This window comes from Aptenodytes patagonicus, chromosome 6 (assembly GCF_965638725.1).
Source record: "Aptenodytes patagonicus chromosome 6, bAptPat1.pri.cur, whole genome shotgun sequence".
Lineage (NCBI taxonomy): Eukaryota > Metazoa > Chordata > Aves > Sphenisciformes > Spheniscidae > Aptenodytes > Aptenodytes patagonicus.
Genome location: NC_134954.1, coordinates 46,875,694 through 46,903,546, shown reverse-complemented (window position 1 = coordinate 46,903,546; position 27,853 = coordinate 46,875,694). Strand labels below are relative to the sequence as shown.

The following is a 27,853-nucleotide window of genomic DNA, read 5'->3' as shown; positions in this document are numbered from 1 at the left end:
TTTCAAGAGCCCTGTGTGTGCAGTACAGAAGAGGCAGAGAGAGGCTGAAAAAAGAAAGGAGCCTGTGGGGGAGAAGCGTGGGTTGGGAGGCACTGAGTGGCAGGGAAGGTGTTCTTATGGTAGGGAGCAGCCTGAGCTGCAGAGGAGATGAGGGGAGATAGCGGAGAGTTGGTTAGCTCAGGGAGCCGCTGAGAATTGCTGTCTCCTGAAAGAGAATAAGGGCTTCTCCCTGCAAAGAGGGGGAGTACTGCTTCTTAAGTCTTTCATCTAATCTTCCTGCTTGCCATTTGTTTTCCCTTATTAGAGAGGGCATTTTAGTTCAATTTACTTTTGTCTAATGAAAGGTTGTTTTCGTGCTCCAGTGTCTTTGTGGTGGTGTATGCATGTAAAGCAATGAGGACCAGAGGGACTGTTTTGGATAATTTTGGTGAAAGACTTCAGCTGACTTGGTTCACAGGGATGTTAACGATTTGTGATATCCTGTGCAAGAAATGATGTTATATGTCAGTAATATATTTTTAAAAAATTAAGGAAATAGATGCTGGTTTTCTCTTCAACAAGAAAATGACCTGTAGGACCCTAACATTTACAACAAATTGGGAGAAAAGAGAAAGCGTTGTAGACAATGGTCAAAAAGTCCAGTTGTTTTTGTGCTAGCAGGGAAGCATTCCAGATGAGCGCCATAAACTTCATAGCCTCATGGCAATAAGCAAAAACTTGCAGGAATAAAAAGAAAGCAAATAGCTGCAAGGCCATCTTTCCAAATTGGAAAACAGTATTCTCTGTAATCCTGCTGCTCCTGCAAACTTCGGTTTCAAAGTTTAGACAGCTGTAAACTGAGAACGGGATAATGTAATTTTGCTTCAGTTTCTCCGAAAAACAGTTGCAGAAAGCAAGTGAAAGGAGGTCTTCAAAATTGAGGGCAAGGGGGATGTGGTAAAAGAGCACCTTGCAGCAGTCGGTACAGGAAGCAGACAGAAGTGCTGAAGTATGGTCCAGTCTTACTAGAAAAACATTATATGAATGGTGTGGTACAGGAGACATCTTCTTTCAAGTGCTGAGGAAGCTGGGTGGCCCTGGAACAAATGAGGGTCCTGTCTCCCAGCAGTCACAGAGATGGAAGACTTCATCTTTCTGTCAGCCAGAGGACTGAGAGAGAAATGAGGAGTTTGTTGTAGAAGACAGCTCAGGAAAAGGAAAAGGAGAAATCTAATTTCAGAGTGTTGGCTTTGGGAGAAGGAATGTGCTTGATATAAGTGGGGTGGGGTGTTGGTTTTTTTTTTTCTTTTTCTCTTTTTCCATCTTTGGCTTCTTTAGTTGACTGGGGAATTGTTTTTACCCTCTTCTCACTGTGGAAAAAGGAAGACCGAAATGAGAAAAGGGGCTGGGATGATGGCCTTGAAGAGTATAAGCAACAGTGTGTTTTACTTTGAATTTGTAATATGGCTCATTGAGTTGTGAAAGTTACAAATAAAAGTACCAATGCAAAGGGCTTTCTGGTAGTTTAGCAAGAGTGTTTCTCTGTACTGTTCATGTTTATGTCAAAAGGAGTTGGAGACTAAATTACGTGGAATCATACAGAAGTGTCTCAGCATCTGTTTTCAAACTGTTGTATTGAAGAGAGAATGAAAATTGGATACAGGTCACCAGAAACATTTTGGTCATACATGGAAAAAATTATTTTAAGGAATAAGTATTTGTCTTAAAGAAGGGAGTAACTTAAAAGTCCAACACTTTTTGGCTTTAGCTTTTATACACCTTCTTATCAAATGTGCTTAGAGGGGAAAAAAATTTCTCTTCAGCACCATGTGAAGAACAGGAATATGTGAGTGGAGAGATTTGGTTCCTTTTGACCTACTGACACCTTTGGAAAATCACACAAAATGGATAAATTTGGTGATCAATCCCTTTCTTCAGAATCTCCTTGTGAAAACATGCATAGCTCTCGATACCAAGATGACATTCACTTGGAACAAAAAACCCAATATTCACCTTTTGATTTTTGAGTGTTCCATCAATACCAGGACACAAATTTAAGTTGTACTTTTGCTTTTCTTACTGATTTCTTGCATAAGTGGAGATAGAAGGGATTTCCTGCATATAAAAACTGTTGCTCACTATGAGGAAGGGTAAGAGCATTAGATTCTCTGGTTGTTCCTCAGCATCAGGTGCTGGTATTTATTCCAGCTGTAATTACAAAGTTGTGCTGCGAGTGAATGTGGTACGGTCACTCCAGCTTTGTTAACATGTCTCTAATGAGGAAACTGTTGCACATACAAACTTCTGTTCTAGATCTAGTAATTATGACTGCTATCAGTATGAGCCACTATAATTAATATTATAAATGACAGTTACAATCTTATTTTCACTCAGTTGCAATATTTGAAAAATTATTGTCTTAGACTAACGTTCTCTTCAACTTTTTTGTTTGCCTATGGATAAATTATTTTGGAAAGACTTGGGAAAAAAAAAGTCATTTTTGTTTAATTTCATTTTGGATATTGTGAAAAATTCCTTTCTTATATTACTAAAGATGTTTTCCCTCTCGCCTCACCTGGAGGTTTTTGCAGGGAGTGTTTTATAGCACGCATGTATTCTGCTAACTGGACGTCAGTGTTGCTAGAAGCTGCTGACTGGTCTTTGAGGTTATTCCCAGGCAGCATGTGAATAGACATGAATAGCTGGTGAGTCTAATTGGAGATGCCTGCAAGAGGAAGCTGTTTAGTCTACAGCTTCTCTGAAACAACTGCAACTGCCTACGTCTGTTCCCTGGGAATCCTGGCAGTCGATAGTGGGAGGCAGATCTGCTGTGAATAAAATCTATTCCCCCTCTCCTCTTTATATCCTTATTTAGTCTGTCTCTGCAGAGCCAGCCCAAGACACGTTAGATACTAAATGAAGTTAATGTAGGGAGTTAGCCATTTATCCTTCAGCTGCCTCTGTACCCAAAAACCTGTGCCTGATCTGTCATTTACATGCCTTAGGTTGAGATGACACAGAAGTAGTGGTGATGGACTATTGCATCTTGTGAGCTTATGGAAATAAAATTTATGACTGTATATATATGGTCATGCCATCATATTCAAAGCAACCTTCCATACACGTTAAATGTGGGCTTGTATAATTGGTATGTGAGAGGGAAGCGGTTGCTCAGTATGGCTTTTGGACATACACCAGGAGAAAGTAAGGAACAGTTGAAAATGAGATTGCGAGATCCCAGTTTGGTGGATTAATGCAGAACAGCACAATGAGAGCTGTCCTTAGTGTGGAGTGAAAGGCTTTAGACCACGTTCTGGTTTAGTTAAGTAACCCCTACCAGTTGTAGGAATTAACAATAGCAGTCCAGTTCTTCCTGGGTTCACAGTTATTCCTTAGATCAAGTGTATGATTTCCCTGTCAGAACTTGATGGTACATGTGGTCACAGATCCATGCAACTACTCGTTTGTTTTTCTGAGAAGGTGCCTTTTTCTCCTGTTTGTCAGCAGTTTTCACCTGATTTAGCAGCTTGTGGGTGAAAGTATGTATAACAGAACTTAAAATGTTCTCATTTCTTTAGCTTAGTAAATACTAAATGGCACAACCCCATTGAATCTAGTAATTTACCAGGTGAATATTGCCACAGATAAACTTACATTTAAGCGCTGTACACCTCTCAGTTAAATCACAGGAAGCTTTACCTTGTGTTCCTGTAGCATCCTTGAACCATTGCTCTTTATTTTGTCTCTTAGGCACACCACTTCTAGTACGAAGGAGCAGTGATCCAGCTTTGGGCCCACCTGCTGACTTCCACCCAAGTGCTTCTCATCCCAGTGACCACAGTCTCAAGCATGTTGTGGCAGTAGGTGTCATGTAACTCACCTTTTTCTTAAGGGCAAAAACTGTTCTTACCTGTTGGTATATAGCAGTTTTATAAGCTATATATGAATTTGGATCTAAAACAAAGGGCATCATACTCATTTTCTGTAAAGGAGAGAATTTCCTCTGGACAAAATGGTTATTTTAGACGATACAGTCGATTAACAGTGGTTCCCTTTCTTTAAAATAAGAGATTTACATAAAGCTCAATGGTGACATAAGGCACTGGAATATGAACTGAACTTTTAGCAATTGTTTCATTGTTCAGTATCATATTGTCCAGTTTTCCATTGCTTAGTGGAAAAAATGTACTTCCCCTTTAATACGCTTCATTGGTCTTGCACCCTTTTTCACTTCCCTGTTTTCTCATGGCATTTCTGTCTTCCTTTGGCACCCTGCTACTATCGTGCATGGTCTCTTCTTTCTCTCACTTTTATGTTTTACAACCTGACTCTTCCCTTTTGAGGACAAATTTGTTTTCAACATAGTTATTACTAAATATTAGTGCAAAGACACAATTAGTGAGGATACAGTAACTCTTAATCAGATGTTATTGCAGGCTGTCTTCAGTCTTCTAAAAGTGATACTGTCTTGGTCAGACTTGGGTCACATTTTTTACTTTGCAATTTTAAGGCCTGGAGCTTTGTGTTTGTGTGTGGGGAAGGTGTTCCTATATTACTTATAAAAAGATTAAATTCTTTAGAATCTCTGAATGTCAGCTGGGATACATAAGCGTATTAAGCTTTTTCATAGACTTCTGCACTACTTTATGCCAAATGAATGCTGGCTTAAATAATAGCGCAGTTGCACCTGCTTTCATTTGCTTGTGAAATTTATGCCTTTTCCCCTTTAGCTTCCCTATACAGTGTTGCAATTCACTCCCTGTCCCCAGTTGTGTAAACCAATCTATCACTGTTTTGTTTCAAAACAAAAAACACTCAGAAACCCCCAGCTTCTTCATTTGGCGTGAGGGGGACGTTTCAGCCTAGATCACAACTAGTGTATAGCAAGTTACCACTAATGGCCGTGTTGGCACATTAGGGAGCAGGAGGAAAGAACTGGGGTTCAGCAACACATGCTGGAGGTGGGGACCTTTTCAGCTGAAGATGTTGTATTTGAGACCATACTTCCAGTTAAGTTCATGTGAATGAGGTAAGTAAACAGAAAGTCAGATGATTTGCATATAAATGATGTTTTTTGGCTCTCAATCTTAACTCTGTAATTCTGAAGGCCAACACAGGATTTCGGTTGTCTGTTCATTGTTTCTCCTTCCATGGCCAAATGTGTGTGCATTTAAGTATTTAGCGTGCATCTTATTTTGCAATGGCTTGGGTTATTTGCTAAGTGGTGCAATTTTAAAAGTGCTAGTGAGTCTCCAAGTACATTATGGTGTTGCAGGGGGCTGAACTTTGTCAAAGTCCTGTGTCATTTGTCAGACCTGTTTGAGGTGAGAGGTTTTTCTTGATGTTTGCTGCAAGCACTTATGTATTAGTGAGATACTGACAGTCTGATAAATGAAAGTACAAAGAAGAATTCTTGGTTAACAGTGCAGATCTTATTCTCTTTGCAAAGTTGAGAAATGTGTGAAGTGAGTATGTCAGTATGTAATGCTGACCTTTGGTATTTTATAACTATGAAAATTGAAAAAAAAAAGTGGAAAAATTGGTGAAATTCATTGCATTCCAGGACATGTTTCGAATGCTTTATTTTTGACCAGCAAGGAGAGAATGATAGGGTTTTTTCTGTTTTTTTTTTTTTAAATATGTTAGTGGTGACAAGTGCATTTTATGCCATTATATGAGGACTGCAGTTATACTTGGAGGCTAAAACCTCACGATGCTTCATTGACTTGCATCGGTACACAAGAACCCTCTAAGCCTAAAGGAATTCTCTATGCCTAAAATACAGAGCATTCCTCTGTCAGCTACAGGGGTAACAGTCAAAACTGGACAGATAACAACAGTGGAGAAGGCTCTCAGATTTTTTTATTTTTTTTAAATGTCATGTAAGGGGGGCAGGGAGGGAGACCCAGAAGGTTGAAATTTTTATTGTTAAAGTAAAAATCTGTTATGGCAAATACATTACACCAGCTCTTACTTTTGCAACAGTACCATTTCTAAAACTCTCATTGTCAATCATACTGAAATATGCTTTGGCATAATGTTTTGGGAAGCATAGAAAGCTTAAATAACGTAGGTTAAATTAGGTACAGAATGTTTTAAAACATGGGGAAGAATCGATATCTGACAAATGAAAAAACATGAACAAACACAGCACAAACAACTGAACACTGCATTTTGAATATAGCTATGCTCTTTCATGCAAGTGTTAAAGCAGTATTTAGAGAAAATTAATTTGTTCTGTATATTGCTGCTGAAAATTTAAAATTAATATTGCATTTCCTTTGCCACAAACACCTATTTTTTTCACATTAAACTGCTTCCTTGCAGTCACATGCAAGTTAGAAAAACCAGAGCTGTTGGTAGATGAAACAATTTTCAGTGCATGTAGGAAAATTAAGTCTCTGTATTTATGCCACAATTATCTTAGCAATCATTTTGTAATTGAAACTGACTTCCATAATTAGCTTAATTGTTTTGGCACTTCTGGCATTTTGGTGTTTGGCACATGTAGAACTGGCAGTTCAGTTCTATGTAAAAATACTCAGTTAACCGTGTAAGACAGCATACAGTCTATGTACTGATACACCAGTAGTTGATCAGATTTTTGAGAGGTGATTATCACATGAATCTCTGAATTCAGCACTGATTTGTTTCTAGGAGAGTGCAGGACAGACATACAATAAGTAATGCATAAAATAAAACAGCAAACATGCAGTAATATAAGAAAAGAACATTGCTATCTAATTCAGATGAACTGTGTGAACTTGATGAACCGTTTGAGCTGTTCACAGTATTTATAGAATCTAAGCAGAGCATATATTTTGTTTTTCAGATGTTATCCCATTCGTTCAAAGGAAGATTTTTTTTTTTTCATGCCATATAATGATTACCAAAATTACAGAATCTTTTCTGAGTGACCAAGTAGTTTGAGAAGAATTTGAGCTATTCTTTCATATTTTCTCTGACACTTACTTTGTCTTAGCTGTAGTTTTAGCCCCAATTAACAAAATACTTTTAGATCAATCAAAAACTGATAGTGAAGTCCAGCATCTGTTCTCTCAGACTGGAAGTCATTTAACAGATGGTACAAAATTTGAGTTTCTTTTTTCATCCAAGCCTCTCCTTCCTTATCGTGAGAGCTGCCACTGAAAAATTTAGAGACTATAATCAGGGAAAAATAGGGATAACAAATATCTGAATTTGTTATTGAAGAAAAGTTATTTGTTAGTGAATTTGTTAATATATGAAGGCAACTGTTAAGCTCGTCTTAGAGAAGAGTCTAGTTATAATCACAGAGCCCTGGCCAGGCTTTCAAAAATGGAAACTTCCCTCCCTAGGTCTCCAGAGAGGACCTCAGGGAAGCATAATCAGTTTAATACACTTCTCTGAAAAATTTGGTGTCCGTAGCTTTGCTACGGCAATAGCCAAGTGCTGGTCCAGCTGCTTTTTGGCTGTGAGTGGCCCGGCTTCAGAAAGTGGGGTTAGCAGTGGGCATGAAGTCTTCCACCGGGGATGTCCTTTGGAGTGAGGCCATGCTGTGTGATTGAGACAGTCAAAGCCTTTCAGAGGGAGGAAGCATTCTTTGCTCTCAGCTTGCTGAGAGGAGCTGCAGTTTCAGGTTCGCTACACCAACTCAGAAGTTCCTAGCTGGATGAAGGAACCTACCCAAGCTCCGCTCTGATAAAGACAAGACGCAGCAAGGCAGAAACTCTGAATTGTGGGCTTCTGTTGGTTTGGTGTTTTGAACTTTTTAGGGAGCAGAATACATTTTGCTGCTTTTGCTCAGTCCAGTTCATCCAGGTAGTAATTGCTAAGGTATAACTAAAGCATCTGAACTTCTCTTTCTGGAGCTATTACTTCTGCTTATCTCTCTTTTTGCCCATGGACAGACTTCCCTACTATCTTAAGACTTGGTCTGTCATGAGTTTTAGGTGGAGGATTGTGGTCCTGTTTAAGTTGATGGGAGTTTTGCATTAATTCTGGTAGGACTAAGGTTTCACCCCCTCTTGTTAACTTGCTGATTATTATGGAGATGCTATGTTCTGCATGACTTTTTTTTTTTATAGTTGCATGTTCCCTCGATAAGTACTTAGGTTAACTTGGAGTTAATCAATGGGAATGGCTGATTAAATTGCATTTATCCATATTTAAAGATACAATGAGATGCTGGATCAATTGAAGAGCTGCTCCAGTGGCTCAATACGGTTTCACTTGTTACCTAGATGTGACTTGAAATTGACTGTATTTTATGCATTGTGGACATATAATTTGCAATTTTGGATAAGGTTCATATATAATCAGAACATTTTTATGTTTCAAGCCCTTGTTAAAAAGGGTCGAAACCTCCTCTGGTTCTTCTGGCCATTAATTGTGTTTCTAATGTATTAGCCTTCCTGATTAAGTGTCTGCAGATTAGCATAATGTGAGCGTGTTTAAGGATGCAGCTCCATGATTTGTTCCTTTTGCATACTATTTTATGTATATACGTAAACATAAAGATGCTACAATCAGAGCTTGGCTTTGAGATAAAGATTATCAGTAGTACTTTCAAAATGTGTGGGTATTTTATTATAAGAAGAAGGCAGAAATATTACTTCATCTAATCAGGCTATTTAAAAGCAGGGCAGGGCAGAAAAGGTCTTTTTTGACACAGTGGTGGAATAATGCTGTAGAGTCTATAATTTGGGTTGATCTGGCGGCTTTCTGCTAAGGCTCGAGCTAAGAGACTGCACTGCCATGAGGGTTGTATTGTCTGTCTGATTTTAGAAGATAAAACTTTTGTCCAGTGTGTTTACTCACCCTGACTAGGGCAGGTAGTTTTAATTTCTGGTCCCTTTGCATGTGTTAGAATTTCAGCATGAAATTCTCCTGTAGTTATGTGATAGAATCATAGAATAGTTTGGGTCAGAAGGGACCTCTAAAGGTCATCTAGTCCAACTCCCCTGCTGTGGGCAGGGACATCTTCAACTAGATCAGCTTGCTCAGAGCCCCGTCCAACCTGACCTGGAATGTTTCCAGGGATGGGGCATCCACCACCTCTCTGGGCAACCTGTGCCAGTGTTTCACCACCCTCAGCGTAAAAAATTCCTTCCTTATATCTAGTCTCAATCTACCCCCTCTTAGTTTAAAACCATTCCCCCTTGTCCTGTCGCAACAGGTCCTGCTACAAAGTCTGCCCCCATCTTTCTTATAAGCCCCCTTTAAGTATTACAGGAGGTGGGCTATGAGAAGGAAACCAGATAATGGGAAAAACGCAGTAATTCATCAGTAACTAGCAGTGCTGGAAGGATGGTGCACTTGTAGTGCTTTAAATCCAGTGCTTGTTGACGTGTAATAATTAGACAACAAATAAAGTAGAGGTGGAAACACATCTTAGGTATTTCAATGTGTGTTGCAGGGTAGAGGCAAGACTGCTTCCCTGAGGTGGTGTGGTCTCAGACTGTCATTCAGAATAGCAAGGTTTTTAAATTCTGGAAGGCATTTACTTTTTTCTGGTAAAAGTTTTCCTATTAATAATGTAACTCCTGCTCTTGAAAGACTGCTGTGTGGAACTGAACAGAAGATCTGGGGAGATTTAAAGAATTTTCTGTCATTCAGCTGGGGAGTTCCAAACAGTTTGAGTTTTTTAAAAGGGAATTCTGATGTGGGTGAATCCATTTTTAAAGCAACTACTGTGTGTCTGTTTACGCTGTGGAACATATATAGAACACTCCTAATCAGCGCAGGAGCTTGTCAGTGTCTTGCTTTTGATGTCTGATTAGATGATCATAGGGACATCTGCAGTGAGTTAGTTTTGAAGTTGTTGGTGTGAGGCACTGCAGGAACCAGAGCTGTGTGGCACTCTTACACCATGAAAAACTGCTGCTCTTAAAGAACCTTTTATAAATCCAACTATGCAGCTAGCTGAGGGCTGTCAAATTAACAAAAGCCATTCCTTCTCAATTCTTTCTGTTGCTTTTCAACCCTGCACTGCTTTTTTTCCCTTTCCTTGTACTGTGCGCTGTGGCATTCTGCATCAAAACGAAATTACTTTATATTGTAGAGGAAAAACTAAGAAATGTAAATGAAATATTTGTAATACTTCAAAATACTGAATTGATCATCTGGAAAAGGACAGAAGTGCCCTGTGGTAATTTCCTCTTTTGAGGGTGCAAAGAGGTATATGTGTGTGGGGGGGAAAGTCCTCTTTGTGTTCCTTGCACAGCCTACGTTTCAGAAAAAGTGTATTGTTTTACCTGTATTGTTTAAGATGAGCAGTGGGTGTAATTTACATATTTTTATTTGAGAAGGATAAGTAGACTTTTTGTGATTTACTTTAATAAGAGCTAATAATGAATGTTCCGTGATGTTAATACAGTATATAAATTACCAGGAAAAATGGTACAACTGGTAAAAGAAGTTATTCATTGTTAATGCGTTGCTTTCTAAAGCCTGTTTCCAATGAGAGGAGTGTAGGCTTTTTACTGACTATTCATGAAAGAAAGTATCTATTATGAAAACCAGCAAAGTTCTCCATCGTTCTGGAACTTATGTTAGTAGGGGGCTGTGTTTTGTTTCCTCTTTAAAATAAATTTTGGGCCTTGGCCGTAATTTTGAAGATACCCGATTGTTTATAAACCTTCCTCCTTTGTCCTCTGCCTTGTGTAGTCAGGTAGATGTGATTGTGGGTGGTGGAAGATGGCTGAGAGACTTAAATAAACTCTTTCTTTTTCCCACATGGCCTATCTTATAAAGAATGTGGAAAAATTATAGGGTGGAAATAAAAACTGCTGACCAAAAAAGAGTGGAAAAAAGGTCATGCTTTCAATGCTGTTGACACATTCATCTCTATAGCTACATCTTTGGGGTCCTACAAAATACTGTCATTCCATCTGGAACAGCTTTTAGCAGGCAGCTTACGCAACAGGCTCATGGCACTGAAATTGGAATGAAACATTAGCAAGTTGCTTGTATGTCTGACAGTCAAACTAAAAGTGGAAGATGACAGTCAACATGGCTCATGCATATCATTTACTGTCAAGCTCTAGAAACATTTAGCTAAAATAAAATAGGTTTTCAGTGTCCTACTGAAATGCCTACTACTAAGTAAGTAATATTTTCCATAAACATAGCAATCCAGTGGACAACTGGGAATAATGGCAGCGACCTTTGATACTTACTTAGACCCACATGTTGCTGTGACATTTAGGAAAACACTCATTTTGGATTTTTTAATACGTCATCTTGCAGTGCACTGATAGATGAGACTCTGCTCTTGTTCTGGTTAATACTTCTCTGTCTCTGAAAGTGAGATCTGTGGCTTTGTTTCTCTTATAGGATTGACGGTTATTCACACTCAAAGGAGGTGTGATTTTTTTTTTTTTTTTTTTAATTTTTTTTTAGGAGAGGCCCCTTAGACACTAAATTACCCATCGCATTGGAGACACCTTATCTGGGGATTTGTTCTTCTCCTGTGTAGCTGGTGTCAGCTAATCTGGATTTACAGGTTTTTGAGTTGTGATAATAATATAGTGCTCTTTGAAACTTGCACATTCAGGTTTTTCATGGCAGCAGGTCCTGATTTACTCCGTACCTATGAAGCAATTTCTTACAATGACAACTGGAATGAAGGGAGGAATATTTAATGCTTCTGTGTACTGTGCACTTTTGGTGTTGCACATGTTGGAGTTGGGAATAATAAACTGAGACCGCTGTGAATATAGACTAAAATGGTAAGGGTGATTCAGTGAGATTCAAGATTATGAACAAACATCTCACGTTTGATTTTTGTCAGTAATTACAATCGTTTCTTCCGGCCTGTAAGTCTAATATGACCTTTTGTCATAACTCAGGCAGTAGAGTTTCTCTGAAATAACTTTAAATAAATAAAACCTAATAAATAAACAATTTAGTAAATAAGTAAATCTTCAGTTAAAAAGGGAGTGATTAGACTCAAGAATAAGTGAGTTGATGCAAGAGCAAATTCTTGTCACTGTTCTTCTGTACTATGAGGGACAATAATTACCTGTATGTAAGGCACCCTGGTATTCTGGTCCTGAGCACCCGAAGATGGACATACCTGTGGTCTGATCTGGCACAGTTGTTCTTATGATGTATTTCAGATCCTAAAGAAGTGTATTTGCTGGTTCAAAGTTTTACACATCCCAAGCAGTATCATAAAAAAGAAAAAAACCCCACACTTTGGCCCCCAAGAGAGACCTTATAGGAACAGTTGCTCCATAAGATTTGTGATATTTTTTTTTTTTTTTTTTGACAATCGAGTAGTGGCTTGTGCTTGTTTAAAATTATTTTTCTATTTTTAAATACTAGTACTAGTAAGAATAAGTTTTGCCTTTAATTCATCTTGGTTTAAGCCTTGGTTTAATCTAGGTTTCAATTAGAACATATGGATTCTCAATCTCCTCTCTAAAATTCAAGTAAAACATCTTTCTTCTTTGCATCAGTCCCAAGGGATGCTTGTAGTACCATATTTACTGTATTTGAACTGCACCGTGTAACATGACTGGGCTGAGAGCATGTTATGGTATCTTAAAGTTAGCAGAATTACTCTCCACGTTGGCATTCACGGTGTTGTCTATTTAGCAGCTGGCCTAGTGTGACATGAACTTGGGCCTTAAATAAAAGAGCTGCTGTGTTTCTTGTAGCATGCTTGCTCCATTGACCTAATAGTGGTGCATCTGAGATGATTATACATTTAACACCTGTGGAGATAAATTGGCCTCCTCCTTTTCCTTTCTTCTGCTTTTTTAGAATTACCAAGTACCATCAGTTTCATGGTGTATCTGTCAGCTTTACAGAAACAAAAGGAAACCCCTTCTTCTCAGCTGGCCTCATGTCAGTCTAAGAAATATGGTGAAGGCTTCTCAGATCTGGAGTTCACTTCCACCCCCACACCTCCGTTTCTTTAATGATCTGTATAAATCTTTCTGTCCTTCAAGCAGCAGAATGGGAATCAAACAGAAATATATTGTTCTGGGGTAAAGTAAGTGCTGCGAGCAGAAGGACCAGTTTTTCTTCATCGCCTCATCTTTTGACACTTTCCATAAGAGCTCAAATGAATTCTGTTTCTGATGCAGAAGAGGCATATTCCAAGGGGAATTTTATAAAACACTTCTATGAGAAGTTGCAAGTACGTTAAAGGGAGGAGAGGCCAAGGAACAAAAACCCCCACAGATTAAATGGATTTTAAGTCACAAAGAAGAAAAAATTCTGTTTATCAGCAGGAAGAAAGACATCCCCTTCAATTTGGTTTCAAAAGGCATAGCCAAAGTATGGATGTTTAATCTTAATAAATAAATAAAGTCTGTGAAATGCTGCAGTTCTTAGTGACAATTCTGTTTTTCTCAGAAGTTCCTGTAGTGATACTCTCTTTAGCCAAAAATCAGTGTCTTAACTGTATTTTTGGTTTAAAAGAACATAGGAACATTTTCCTCAGATCTGTGAGGCATCCACCATAGCTGCATGGGCATCAGCTGTTTCTGTGTGCTTCTGCAAAGATGTGGTTTTTCTTAGTTAGTGGTACTGGTGAAAATTCTGTGGCACAAAGACCAGCTATAAGACCAGTGTGGCTAATGTACACTACGCAGATAAATGTGTCCGCATTTCCTTCATGTATAGTATGTGCTGCCTTGGATGCTCTCAGATTTCCATTTGAGAGTGTGAATTCAGTAATGTTGTATATCTGAGGGAAGAATATTCTACAAAAGATATCCTGAAAATATTGATGACTGAAGCGGTCTGCTGTATAGTGGTAGGAACAGCTAGAATCAGAAAGTTTTGCTCCTTGTGGAAAAAATGCAAAAGATTATATTAAGCTTATAATACAAGTCCTCCTCGAGTTCCTCCCAGGGAGGCTTAGAGGAATAGGGAGTCAGAATGGGCTAGATAAGTATTTACAAAATATTTTTATTATTTAGAAATTACCCTGTAAACTTCTAAATAGCAGAATTAACTCTTGGGGTAAAAGAAGTCAGTTCCACTTCAAGTCTTCAGGCCGTTCTGTCCATCCTTGATTCCCTGTTGTTAAGCATGGGAAAACGCTCTGTCCTGTTGTGCAGAAGAGAAGGGAAATTGTCTGGATCACTGTTCATAGATAGATCCAAACATTGCTAGCCAGGATGCTTTGAGGTGGATACTGTATTATGGTCAAATTGATAGTCTAGTTAACACACAAAAGAGAATCTCTGGTGTATGTTTTTCTCTTTAAAGCACCTGAGACCATAGCAAGAAATTGTCAACAATACTTTTAGATTAGGGACTACCATGTTAATAATAACAAAGCTATCCTTGGGTTTACAAAACACTAAACCAATGATGGCTTCATGCCTGGCTGTGATTTTCTGCCTTTTTACCTTTCAGTGTCTGGTTTGTGTGTAGTTGTCATTTTCAAATGGCTGTTTTGAGAGGCACATTGATGATGCTATTGTGTTAATGTCATCAACCATACAAACACTGATATTACCAGGTAAAGTTAGTTCATTAGAACCAGATGCATGCTCCTGTAAATAATTTTTTTTTTTAAAGTATGGCACTATGCCAACAGATTATAACACTTTTGGGAAATTAATCTGCTGCCAATTATCTGTATTTATAATACTATACAAGTGTATAAAACATCAAATTATTGATGTTAGTTCTGTTAAAATCACTTTTATATAGTGTCTGATGCCAGTTACCTTTTAAGCACAGGTCTAACATGCAGGTTCTAATTTTACAGTGATTTAATTTTTGTTAAAATGTTTCAATATTTAGAATTCGTTACATATTATTATATATTCATATGATTATGATGATGACTACCACAGAAATACTTCCCTTTTTTTTTTTAAATTTAATTAGTAAGATTACTTCAGGTCTAGCTTTCTGTTCCACTGCTGCTAGTATTTTGTTCTGTAACAACAAAACATGCACATTTAGGGCTGTTGGCAACTCTGTTTAGTTTTCAGTGCAAAAATCAAATGAGAAAATACTCTTTGATTTGATATGTGCAATTTATAACCTGTTTCTTTTACTTTTTAAGTAGGTGAAATAATCAATCTAGGCTTTTGATAAATGTGTATTAAGTAAAATGGTACAAATTAAAGTTAGAAAGCAAGTTCATAGCATTCACCAGCTCTTAAAGGAAAAAAATATTTCTTTTCAAGCAGAAGACAGAAAAATGTCTCTGTTTTGAGCCTACCAGAAGCTCTCTTTAGTGGGTAAGCATGTCTTTGGAAAGCAATATAAAGTAATGCTACCCACTTATTGGCATATATGCTATATATGTTCATGTGGTGCCCTTTGCTAACAATGTATTTTAAGAGAATTGAGATTGTGCCTTAGATACGTTGTTGTGAAAACAATAGGAACTAGATAAATACATTGCGGTTCACAGATAATGAAAGGATGTCTGTGCAAAGGAGTCTGAGAATACGACTCACTAGAGGGTAAAATTTATTTTCCAGCAACAGTGAAATTTGAGAAGGGCTCAGCACCTACCACTGATTTTTACTGATACTGGTGGGATCAGACCCTTAACCCTCTCTAACCTCCCTCTTAAATAGGACCGTATTTAGTAACATGCTTGTCCTGCCACGAGATGTGGGCTTTTTGGGAATGGGGAGCCAGTTTGCAGGCTTGGAGCCCTCCCGGGCACTGGGCCATTTCCCCTGCCACAGGGAGGCCTCCTTGCCGCTGCGCCCCTGCCCTGTTCCTGGAGGGGACCGAGGGTTGCCAAAGGCAGGCTGGCAAGCCACGTGGGGCCCTTTTGACAGCCTCCTCTCTTTGCCATTGCTGGCCAGCCTCTGCTCCCGCTCCCCAGGACTGCGCCCTGGGTGGCTCTCCTGGTTCATGGCAGGGCAGGTGGCTTGCGTGCCCCTGGGCTGGCGGGGGTCGCCCTGCGGGGCTCCAGCTGCTGCCGGGTGGCTTCCTTCCTTCCTGCCCAGCCGGTGGCAGGCCACAGGCGGGGGAAGTCTCTTGCAGACAGCTTTATTCTGCACTGTATTTTTTTGAATTTGGACTTTAAGCAGCTTCGAGTCAAATAAGAAATGCTAGCCAACAGAATTGTGGGGCTTCATATTGATAGTTTTCCCTTGCTTTTTGAGTCACTTGACTGTACACTGCAACTGGGGAACAGAAGGCTCCTATTGAGGAAGACAAGTTGTGTCAGGAGCATTCAGCCTCCAGTCTAATATATTTTTCCCACTGCAGATAGCACTTCTGGGTTCATTATAGCTTGCTCTCATAAGTCGTCATTTCTGTCTCAAGGCTGTTGTGCTTTCCAATGTAAAGCAGATTGATGCTGGCACATTTTTTCTATTTTAATTTTACAAAGTTGTCACACTGAAACTGTGCCTCATATTGGAAGTGCTTTGAAGTGAAGAGATAAACAAAGAGCTAAAATAAAATTAAAAAGGAGCTCGAACAACATTTCATCTTGGTTTGTCTTTTTTAAAAATAAGCTGAATGGATGTAGTACCCTTGTGCCACTGTAGTAAGTCTGCAAACATTAGCTGATCAATCTAAATTGAGTTAGTGTATATGCAGTAAGCAGAAACAGGTGAAAATTAGGTTATCTGTGTCCAACTCTTTCTATTTGCTATGAACAGTGAGGTATAAACTAGTTTTTAGACCTGATTAGTTTAGTTTATTTTCAGAGAGGGGCAGAGGCAGAACATGTGCTATATCTACCATAGTTATTAAACCAAGAAACTATATAAAGTCACTAGCTCAATTGTGACATTTGCAGATAAAGGTAGAAAGCCCTGCTATAAATAAATCTGAAGTGAATCCAGGAGGAAAACCAGCAGCAATCCTTGGTACGTTTCATTTTTATCTCTGTGAAAAACAAAAAACCCAAGAATTTTCTGTCCTTTCACTAACAAAAAAAGAAGTCGTCGTCTCTGCCAGTGTCAGAAATGCCAACCAATTTATAGTCTGAAGTATAGTTTATAACTTCACTTTTTTTTTGTTTGTGGACTCCTCAAAATTATCCAATGAAGACAGTAAGCTAGATCCTCACAGTTACTTTTTATGAAGTTCTAAAAGTAGTCAAGGAACTTAGAGGTCTGTTGACCACAGATTGAAGCTATCGTCTGCAGCAGTAAAATACAAAATACCAGTGGCAAATATGCTCCCACGGTTACAATTCTTGGGTGCACAGTTACTGTTAATCTTTGATTTAAAGGGGAATGACAGGTCTTTGTCCCTAGACCATCTTTGAAAACATGTAACATGTAACAGCTTTTACACCCTTATAGAAGCCTTTTATATGCATTTATGCACCTGTCCTTACTGGTGAGAAGCAGCAATTGCACAAAAAAGCTTGATTTGTCTGAAGTGGCAGGGTGAGGTCCTTTCCTGAGATTGCAGTCTTACCTATGCAGTAGTGGCTTGTATTCCCCTTTCCCAGCAGAAAGGTAGTTGCCATTTTCTTTTTCCTGTGCCAAGAAGTATCACCACCACTGCAGAATATAAGACAAGACCCAGCAGACACAGCTGTGGGCTTCCAGTCCCATTTTAATCCAACTTGAAACTACTTGCTCCTAGAACCCAGCATTTCTTTTCAAGCCAGTACCTCACCTGTGTCCTGAGTTGTGTTGTAGGGCTCTAAAAATCAAGCCAAATGCAGAACTGGGAAGCCAATGTCATCCTTTCCACTAGTTTGAACAGGCTCAGGAGCAGTAGTCTTGACGTACTGATATCTTAAAACTTCTATGCCTGTTCAGCCTGGACGTTAAAGAATCAAAGGATACTCTTACTAGAGACAACGAATGTTTTCTTTGACAGAGGTTCAAAGAAACCTGTCACTCGTGTTTACCAGAGAATTATTTTAAAAAATAGAAGTTAATTAATTCACAAAATACTAACAACTACTGCCCTCTCTGCAAGCTAATTGAGAACCTGACAAGAATCATTCCCCAGAGCCCTGAACCCCTCTGAACCAAACTGCTGATAGCCTTTGCCTTTTCCCTAGAGGAGGAGTTTGTGGGAAGAGCGTTTTGCTGTTAGGTTTTCTGGCGTTTAGCACCATTGGTGATCAAATGTGCCTGTTTTGCCTTCAAGAGGGTTGTGAGGATGAAGGAAATATACACTGAAGTGTTCAGGTTCTTTCCATCAGACCAAACTTCAAGGTCTACTACAGTTTCTGTGTCATCTCTCACTTCAAAGGTATCTGCCCTTTGACTTTTAAGTTGAGCTGTTATTGTTGGGGCCCCTTTGGGTTGCCTGAGGCTATTAGATGTCCATATAGCCATAAAAACAGAAATAATATTTGCTTTCATATGATAAACAGTTCCTGTTTGATTGTTACAAAGATATAAGGCAGTTCAGGCTTGAGAAAAAAAAAACAAACCCTGTTCAAACTTTATTTCAGTTTGTATTCAGCTCCCTGGATCCTTGCATTTGTGTTTTCCAGACTTGATGGTGCTTGTAGCTGTTGGAATTGGATAGAGCCATGGGGATTCTTGCACAAAGGAAACAAATTTTCAGTCCAGATCAAGTGTAATTATCCCTGAAGTTGTTCTGGATGGGTTCCCATTTAAGTTTCAGTGAAGGTTTGCTAACTAAACTTGTTGCTATTGAAACTTATAACCACTTAAACAGGAAAGGGTTATTTGCTGGGAGAGGATATATAGCAGATAGAAAGCCTCATCTCTGTTCCCCTTAGAACCTGGACTCCTTTTGTGCTCGCAACACTGTGCTGTATGCAGTTCACGCTTGAGGGAAGCGAGCTGTTCAGACTGGTTTTTGAGCTGGAGTTCAGCTCCCCAGGCCCCTGTATTTGTGATCTCCAGGCTTGATCGCTCCATTACCATTGTACAGTAGTGAGTGTGTACTGGGGAAGCTCTGAGGAGCTTAAAATGCAGCAGTGCATCGGTTTAGCAACACAGATCAGTATTAGCCTGTTATTCCACTGTTTTGTTTCATGTATCCAGTACTTCCTATTAAAATATTAAGCCCAGTTCACCGTGCTTTTTTGTTGAAATTTAAAGCCCTGCATGGGATTACGCACAGATACTTGACAAAATGCCATTCCCTCCATGATCCTCTTTTCTACTGGGAGCTACTTTTGTCTAGGATGTATTGCTCGTGCCTGCAGGATGTACCATGTTTCAGGGGTCCTAGACTGTTAAGCTCATTCTCAGAAGAAAGCAGTGAATGCTTCCTTGGGTTGCTTTTGAATTTGGTAAAGTTCAAGTCTGAATGAGAGGCCTTTCTTTAGGAAGTTTACCTTGTTCTTTCCTTCACAAAGTAACTCATTGAAGCTATTTCTTTCTACCTTTTCTTTCTAGAAGAAAAGATAATGTCTTTACTTTTGAGTACTTAGAACACATTACAGTGATTTGGAGCCATTAAATATGCAGATTATTAGTGCTCAATATAAGAAAGATGCAAGCAAAGTCTAGCAGCTTGCAGTGCTTTGGATTTTTATAATGCAATTATAAAGACTTCAGAAAAAGCTTTGCTTTTCTATGTGATAGCATAAGAAACTTCACTGTACAAAATATTTTATAAATTTTTTTTTCTAAATAATAAATTTCAGTGAACTTGGCATAGGTAATCTTGTTTTCTTAAAGTAAGACAAAAAAAACCTACAAAAAAGAACCCACCCCCTTACCCCCAACGTGCTGCCGGTCTTCCAGAATTTCTGGTTGTGGAGTATTTCTAATTATAATCAGACCTGGATAATTCATGTTGGGTTTATTCATAAGTAATAATATTTGAAATATTTAACTGGTAAACAAAACTGCACTGTGCTTTGTATCTAAGCATATTGTACTGAAGTTTTAAAGCTTAAATAATTCACATACATAAAAACTTTGTTAACTTACTGCTAAGGTCGCTCAAATTTTCTGTTAGCACATATCTTAAAAAATCAAGGATATTTTAAGTTAAGGAAATACTAGTGTTTAAATTAATCTCACTTCACATGCCTTAGCTCAGAAGCATCATAAAGTACTCGGATGTACTGAACCTTGTCACTCCTTTGTGCATCTGTCACGTTCCTCACTTTCTATCACAGGCACAGCCTTAACTGACCTCGGCCCTTCCAGGTAGCCATAAAAAATGACATAATTGTAAAAATGAGGAAATGTGAAGAAGGTGGTTTGCAGTTTGGGAGGGATGAACTGCAGGAGAGATGTATTCTAGAAGTCAGGGGAGAGGTTTGGATGGTCCTGTAACTTGCACAAAGATTTTTTTTTTTTTTTTTTTAATAGGCTACTTCTGTTTTACATGTAAAACAGATCTGTTAGCTGTTATTTCCAAGAGCACCTTCACTGTGTTGCCTCTGGGTCAGCTCATGAAACAGCTTTTTGCTACAGTTTTCTTCACCATCTTCTGTTTTGTAACGTCGTCTGAGACAAACTGACTCAAATAGGTAACAAAGAGTGAACAGCTCAGTCCAAACCAGTTACGGAATACGATGCTAATTGGATTACTTTCATTTAGTGAACCATAATAAAATGGCAGTCTTGGAGATAGCGGTGCAGCTGAAACTAGAGGTTTGTAAAGCAAAGCTTTCAGTTTTTCAGTCTTGCTGAATGTGATCAAACATCATCTGAGTGTGAAAAGAGTGCGTAAATTTTGAGTTTCTTAGACTAAAAAGAAGAAAAAACATTACCTTTTGTATGTACTCAAAATGTTTCAAAAAATCTTCAGAATTGAATAGAATACTGAAATGAAAGCTGCATATCTGCAAACATGAGCAACATCCTTGTGTCTCACTGGGTTAATTATTGTGTAGAGTACTTTGTAACTTGCTGGAGTGCTCTGATGTGATTTGCTTTGGTTGAGACCTAACTGTGAAAGGAAGTAGTAGTTAGGTATTGAGTTGACACGTACTAAAAGTAGTCTGGGACTTGATTTACTTTGATATTTGGTGCCATACTTTTGGTTTCTGAGTTCTGAGGAACTGGAAACAAGGGAGCTATTTTGTCCTAGCGTGTAGTTTCTCTGCATATCTGAAACCAGCTTGGGCATCTTCTGTGGAGAGCTACGTAAAGGCATGCAAGGAGATAAATTAGCTACGTAAACGCATGCAAGGAGATAGATTAGCTATTTCCTTCCACTTTGTGGCAAACACTTATATACTAAACATGCCTCTGGGATATTTTGTTTCTAGGAAATCATTGATATAAGTGAGAATGTTTATTTTAAAACAGGAATAAACAAAAATTGGGAATTTCTGCTGGAAGACCTTTTTATTACCAACTCTTCTCATGGCACGCTTTTTTCCTATTTTTCTCAAAAGCAAAGAAACAGGCGTTGAATTGAAACAGGCATGTTTGTCCAGGAACACAGGCTAGGAGAATAACTCACACTGTTTTCTGTCTTTTGGAGAATTACTCATTTTTTCGTGTCACCTGTCATGCTCACCTAAGCAACAGCAATGTGTTCTCTGACCTTTGTTCTTGCAATTAAAGATGCTGCTATTTGTCAACAACTATAGTGCAATTAAGTCCACCTGTAACCTTAAAAAAGTGATTTCTGTTGATAAGTGTAACTTTATAGTGTGAAAATGAAGTTACCTGTGTGATTTCCTTTGCTTACTTTCTTTAAAAGATTAAAAAAAATCATGGTTGTGAGAGTTCTAACTGTATAAGATTGTCCCCCTCATAATCTGATCAGTAGGTAAAACTGTGCTCGTTATAATATCCTGAGCTTAATTCATCTATATGGCTTTATTATTGCTCTACTATTTTATTGCCAATGAATACGCTGATACACCTTTGCTTAAGATATTTTGTTCACCCCGCTTTCTTTCAACCGTGTGATAAATCGTTTTCTTCCACTGCAATTTTTAGTGCTGTCAAATTATTTACTAACCAGTGCTGTTATTTCAAGATGTAGTTAATAATTAACATGAAACCAGATCATTTTATGAAAGGTTATTTTCTGATGACTTTTAAAAATCCTAGGAGAGGTTGAAAATACCATTATGATTCATAAGGATTTGTTGGAAATAACAATATACTCTCAGGTGATCCGTTTCTAGTTTAAATTGCCTGCTAGGTTTAAGATAAGCCAGTGATAGTAATGTCTTGGCTCACAGGAGTCAACTCAGATTTATTAATAATATCCACTCATAAAGGGTAACACTGTGCCTGTAATTTCAGATCCTAAAATAAGGTTTTGTATACAGTTGCACAGAATTAAAATGCTACACAGTTGCCTTAATTTCCATTGAGAATTGGGATCAAGATCAAGGGCTTTATGTAGGGCACTGTGTTTTCTTCCATTTGGATGCAGGCAACTCTCAATTCCTTGAAGACATTCAGGCAACATTTTAACCCTTATTCACTTCTTTGATGCTGTCTAGGTTAAGACGTTCTCATGGTCCTTTAGAAACATCTTCAAGACTGATGGCCTGTTTTTCCACTGACAAGTTCTTTCTCTTAGAGTTAGGTTTAAAGTATGCCAACAGAGAAATTTAGGAGCATCTCTCATCTGGGGTTTACCTGTCAAATAGAGGCCTGGCAAGACTGATTTGTGTTGTTTTTTTCTTAGGCCATCATGATGGCTCCCTGGCCACAGTGTTGGGGAGGTTTTGTTGAGAATGAAGGTTGGCAATTTGGTTTGGAAATGTCCAGAGCCAAGGAGAGAGTAGGATTTCCAAGAGAAGTAATTCCTTCCTGTACTGAGATATGTTGTGAGACTTCCATAGTATCTTTGTGACCAGATATGATTCTGGAAGTACTTCATCTGCAACTTTTATATATAGATAGATAGATACACACACACACTCTTTTATACATATGTGTATATATAAAAAATATTAAAAAAATACTTTGAGAATTTAACATGTCTTAAAGTATGGAGAAAATGCTTAAATGTTAGATGTCTGCAGGATGATGCTCAGACTGCTACCAATAAGCCATTTAGACCAAAGCAAGCTGATGTCTTTCATTAACTCAATGCCTGAATCTTCTGAAAAGTAAATATATTTGCAGCCCACAAAGTTAAGGGGGAATACCTAACTCCCAGCAGGAATGAAAGTGCCTTTAATCTGAACAGGCAATGTAATTTTTAGTACCTTGTGTTCAAGGGCTGCGTTTCAAGCTGAGGAAGCTCTACGCTAATTACAAACTGTGGTTCGCTGGCACGTTGTGGAAATGTCTTGGGAAAACACTGGATGAGTGGGTCTCTGAGAGCGTTCAAGTCCTTGTCATGCTATAGATTGGGTCTCTCATGGGACCCTGATCTTTGATTTATGTGAAGATTTCTGATTTCATGGAGTATGGTGGGCATGTTTTCTACTGTAGCTTTTTAGCAAAGCATTTCCTCTGTAGCCTTTTACATTCTTGTTTAGTCTTAATCCTTTCAAACAGAGTGCAGCAGAAGCTATATTTCATATCTTTTGACTGCACCATATTTTCAAGAAATTAATTCTTGTCTCATCTCTTGATATCCATATGCATTACTGGCTAGTCTGTTTACCACCATTAGACAGAAGAAGGGGTCTTTGGCTATTGCATTAGTGCCTAAAGGGGATCGTATATTGAAACATGAGACGTGCCTGGGAGTTTGGTATGCATGTTCTTCAATTGCTGATGTCAGTTCAGTGTTCAACCTTTGACAAGGGCAAGCAGTGAAGGATGTGCACCTCGGACATCTGGAGAAAAAGTTTCTAAGTTACTCTGTATGCTTCTGTTTATTTCATAGAGAGTGGGCTCTGTTGGTGTTTAATTAGAAAAGCAGGCTGGTTTTTTCATGTTCTTCTGCTTAACATGGCTTAGTTAATAATGTTTCTGTGACGCCTTTTTTTTGACTGTTTATACTGTTGGCCACTGTATTGTGCAGATGCGCCTGTGCATACTGCACTATAGGAAATGATGTAGCTGTTCTACAAAGATTTAGTCAAAGCTAAAATATTCATCTGACTGCACCATCTGTCTTGTGCTCTCTCCCCTCTACACATTCTTCAGGCTCCAGCATTACTTGCACACACAGTCACATTCTCACTGCAGAACTAGAGAGACAACAATCAGAATGTTCTAAATATTCATAATGTTATGTATATATCATGCTAGGTGGCTGTGTATTATTAGAAATCCTGGGCTTTAAGCACACTGTCATCCATTGTTCAGTAAACACAATTACATTGCCCTATCTTTCATCTCTTCTCTAATGAATCCAGGCTAATTGATTAATCAGTGCTGTTGCTTCACTATGATAATCCCATATGAGGAATAGTAGTAACATAACTAGCAATTACTAACATATGTTGTACACTGAGGAAAACATAATGTAATACACCGTAAGTGGCAAACTCAGATCAGGAGGAAGGGAGCGGTGCCTCGGCCAGGCCTCGCGTTCCACAGCACAGCTCTGTCTGCTGGGAGGAGAGATGGGCCAGGTGGGCCCGATTCTAGGTGGTCTTTGGATGCGAGTGTGATCCACTGATTACTGATACAGGGAATATCTCAGGCTATCACTGATCAGTGGTGTGTTACAAAAAGGCGTGTCTGAGAAGATGTGGGCAATGTGATCAGCTATATCTTTTTCAAAGTTTCATCTGGTGTTGGTTACTGAAGTGACTGTCATCTTGACTTAAATATGGCCGTGACAGTGACTTCTAAAGCGAGATGAAGAGCATTCTTATACCATTACAGCATCTTACTGATGTTACTGTTTAATTTGCAAAACAACGTTGAGATTTCTGATCTAAGACAAAGCTTAACGTTGCCTCTCACAGGCTGTGAGCGGTGCTTAGCAGGCCAATGGGTGGTAATGATTTGGTTTTCCTTGCTGTTACAGAATCAACAGAACTATGGATTCCGGTTGATCAACCTAGCTTGTTTAAGGCATCACATTATATGCTCCATTCATAAAGAGAATTAGCAGCAAAATATCAAATACAACCTTTAGTGAAGTCCCTTTTTTAACCTTGAAAATGGGTGTGGTTTTTAAATTTTGGAAACCATTGTTATTCACTCCCACTGTCATTGGTGGTGAAAGTATACATAATATTCATTTGGATGAAAAAGACAGCTAAATTCAACGAAGGATTATTGCAAGGAATAAAGATGCGAGGCTAAAGTATCATTTGTATGTTCAGCTTTTAGATAATAGACATTCTTTAGAAGCCTTTCAGATAATATTGAGGGCATATTGGTGTAGCAAAAGCAGAAAGTTTTGATTCTGTAGTGCAATTACATTTGTAAAGTTTTTTTTCTTTTCTGTATTGTGCATTAGTGTTTTGTGGTTTTGGGGTTGTTTTTTGTTTTTGTTTTTGTTTTAAAGTGTTCAGAATTAGTAGTTTTGTGGTGTAAATAAAATCCAAATTCTATTTTTGCGGGAAATGATGATGTGGCATCATACATAAGACTGTTTAGGTAAGATTTAGATGTTCACTAAGCTATACTTTAATGAAGACATTATCCTGATATAATGTATAGTGGTTTCAGAGATTTTTCATTTACGTTTAAAAAGGAATACAACCAGTTCCTCTTTGCACAAATAAGAAGGGAGGCAAACTACAGACTTGTCGTTTGCAAATCTCTTGTAAAAGGTTCTGTCGATTAAAGATCCTTGGAGGCTTAAAAAAGTGAGTCAAGCTAGGGAAAATAATGTTGATGTTCTCTTGGTCTGAGAAAATTTGGTGGATTTTCTTGTAGAAATATGAATTTCTTCCCTATTTTTTGCAATATTAATTGCCCAATGGCATTTTCCAACCAAGAGAAGGGATTAGTGTGCATTTGTAGAGCTAATGATAGTGCACTTTTTAAATTATGCTTGTTGTCATGGCAATGCTTACAAATAATTTATATAGTAACTCAAACGTCCAAAGGTTGTGCGCTTTCTTTGAACACGGATTTTTTTGTCTCTTTTTTGATATAGAAGAAATCACAAGTTTTTAGCTTGGAAACACCTGCTTCTTCACTGCCTTGCATTGCTGATAGCACTGGTAAATGTTTTCTGTAAATAAAAGACCAGCCATGGATTTCTGGACAGAAAATTTAGCAATAGTCCTTAAAATATAACTAAAAATAAAAGAAAATATGAATATTAATATCCTAGCAGAATCTCAGGATTTATCTGTGTGACCTCTAGCACCTAGGCACAAGAGTCACCATGCTTCAGGTCAGCCAGAATCTTTTTAAACGCTCTTAGCATGAATGAGCTCAAATTAATAATGTTGCCGAGATGCAAATAATACTGGCTCCAGCACACTGACCTCCTAATAGTGCTTTGTAGTGTCTAGTTGGTTTGCAGTGCAGACAGAGAGCTCGTGTATGTCTTCAAAAGACTATGTAGACACACTCAGAAACAGTAGAGGGGTATTTAAGTTAGTAACATTCTCTACCTAATTTTGCTGCTACTTTCTCCTATTAATATAGTTTTCGTCAGGAAAAGAGCTATGTGTTGACTTTAACTCTTTCTGCAGGTATTGGTAAACTAATTTTTATCTGATACTGGACAGACCCTGGTGTTTTCTAATTGTAGAAAATAGAGGTTCATTTTCTAAAATTCTGTATACCCTATAGAATCCTAATTTGTTTTCCATCATGAAAACCCCTCTAGAAGCATTCAGTAGCATATGTATGTTTGAATGCCTACCTGATTAAAGTAGGCAATTAAAATCAGCATGATAAATGGGAGAGAGGGCTAATAAACATATCCTCTGTTTTAAAGGTGTCAATGGTCATATGGCTGGCCAGTTACTCCATCCTTTCAGTAATTATTCCAATATTGACAGCTCCTAAAAGTTGCGAACATTTACCATATTACTTATGTTTCCAGTAGTTTTTTGGTTGGTGTTGGTGTGTGTTTTTTGGTCTGGTTTTTGTTCCAGCCCCCACTCCCCCCCCATTCCCCAACATTTCCTTTTACTTCAAGAATTGGTTCTTGGCCAGCAGAGGTGCTAAATCCAAATATTTATCAATATGCTATTGATGCTTTTAAAAGTGGCTTTCTACTGCTTTGGAAAAGACACTGCTCGCACCTCACCCTGGAAATTCTTAAAATGTTGCACTTAAGTCCAGAGTTTTATGTGCAGGAAAGCTACTTCTGGAGACTTTTTAACTGAGGCAATTTTTCCATTTTGCTTTTCCTCCGAGCCCTTCACAAAGGGAAGTACTTAGGCACTCAAGCTGCACCTCTTCCTTCCCTTCACCCATGCAAAACAACTGCCAAGAAAGGTGTGAACTCCAGTACTGTTATAACTAGTGGAAATTTTTTTTTGTTGTTCAGTGTTAGAAAAGTTTTTCATCCGAGGACTCTTGGAGAGTTTCATGACCAAAATGATACGTAACAATTTTGATCTCCAGGCCTAAACCAATCCTTGCTGCTCTTAAAAATAAAGAACTTTCTGTTTGCATAGGACAGAAACAGAGCATTGCTGTTTCCATGCAGAGAACACTCCTCAGCTAGATTGTTTTAATAGTTAAGACTGGAAACAAATTGGGAGTAGGTAGAGCAGGAAGGGTTAGGGAGAACATTTTGAAGGTTGGTATTGGCAAGGTGTGTTTTACATGTAGAGGTTGAACATTGCCAGAAGATCTCAGTGGGAGTGAAGAGGTGAGAAACTGGCTGGTGTAGCTTGTGTCCCTGAAGAACTGAGGCTCCTCTGGTTTTGGTTCCTGCTGACTCCTGTGCTCCCTGGGAGCTGTGTTTGATGTTAACAATATCTTGCCCATGTAGAAGGCAGAGGCTTCAAGGTGCCTGCTGACTTTGGACCAGTGGTAATTAGGAGGGTAAAAGGCATTGCCTCCCATGCTTAACCCCATGAGGTACTCTTCCCCTGGCTTCTCAGTGTGAGAATGCCCTGTTTACTATTGAGAATTTGCCCTCAGATTCTTTTGACAGAAGTTGTTGACCACCGAGCTAAGGCATAAGCGATAATTTTGAAAATATATGTGTGTGCATAAGATGTTCCTGTCCCAGTTTTCAC

General features: G+C 38.5%; 1 protein-coding gene across 2 annotated transcripts in view; it reads left to right on the top strand.

Moving 5' to 3' along the window:
* PARD3B (par-3 family cell polarity regulator beta) overlaps positions 1 to 27,853 on the top strand; it is a 445,805-nt gene that overhangs the window by 162,476 nt on the left and 255,476 nt on the right. For both annotated transcript variants that reach the window (XM_076342438.1, XM_076342436.1), the window contains exon 4: positions 3,730 to 3,839. In XM_076342438.1, coding sequence (XP_076198553.1) covers positions 3,730 to 3,839 — 110 coding nt within the window. The remainder of the gene's footprint in view (positions 1 to 3,729; positions 3,840 to 27,853) is intronic.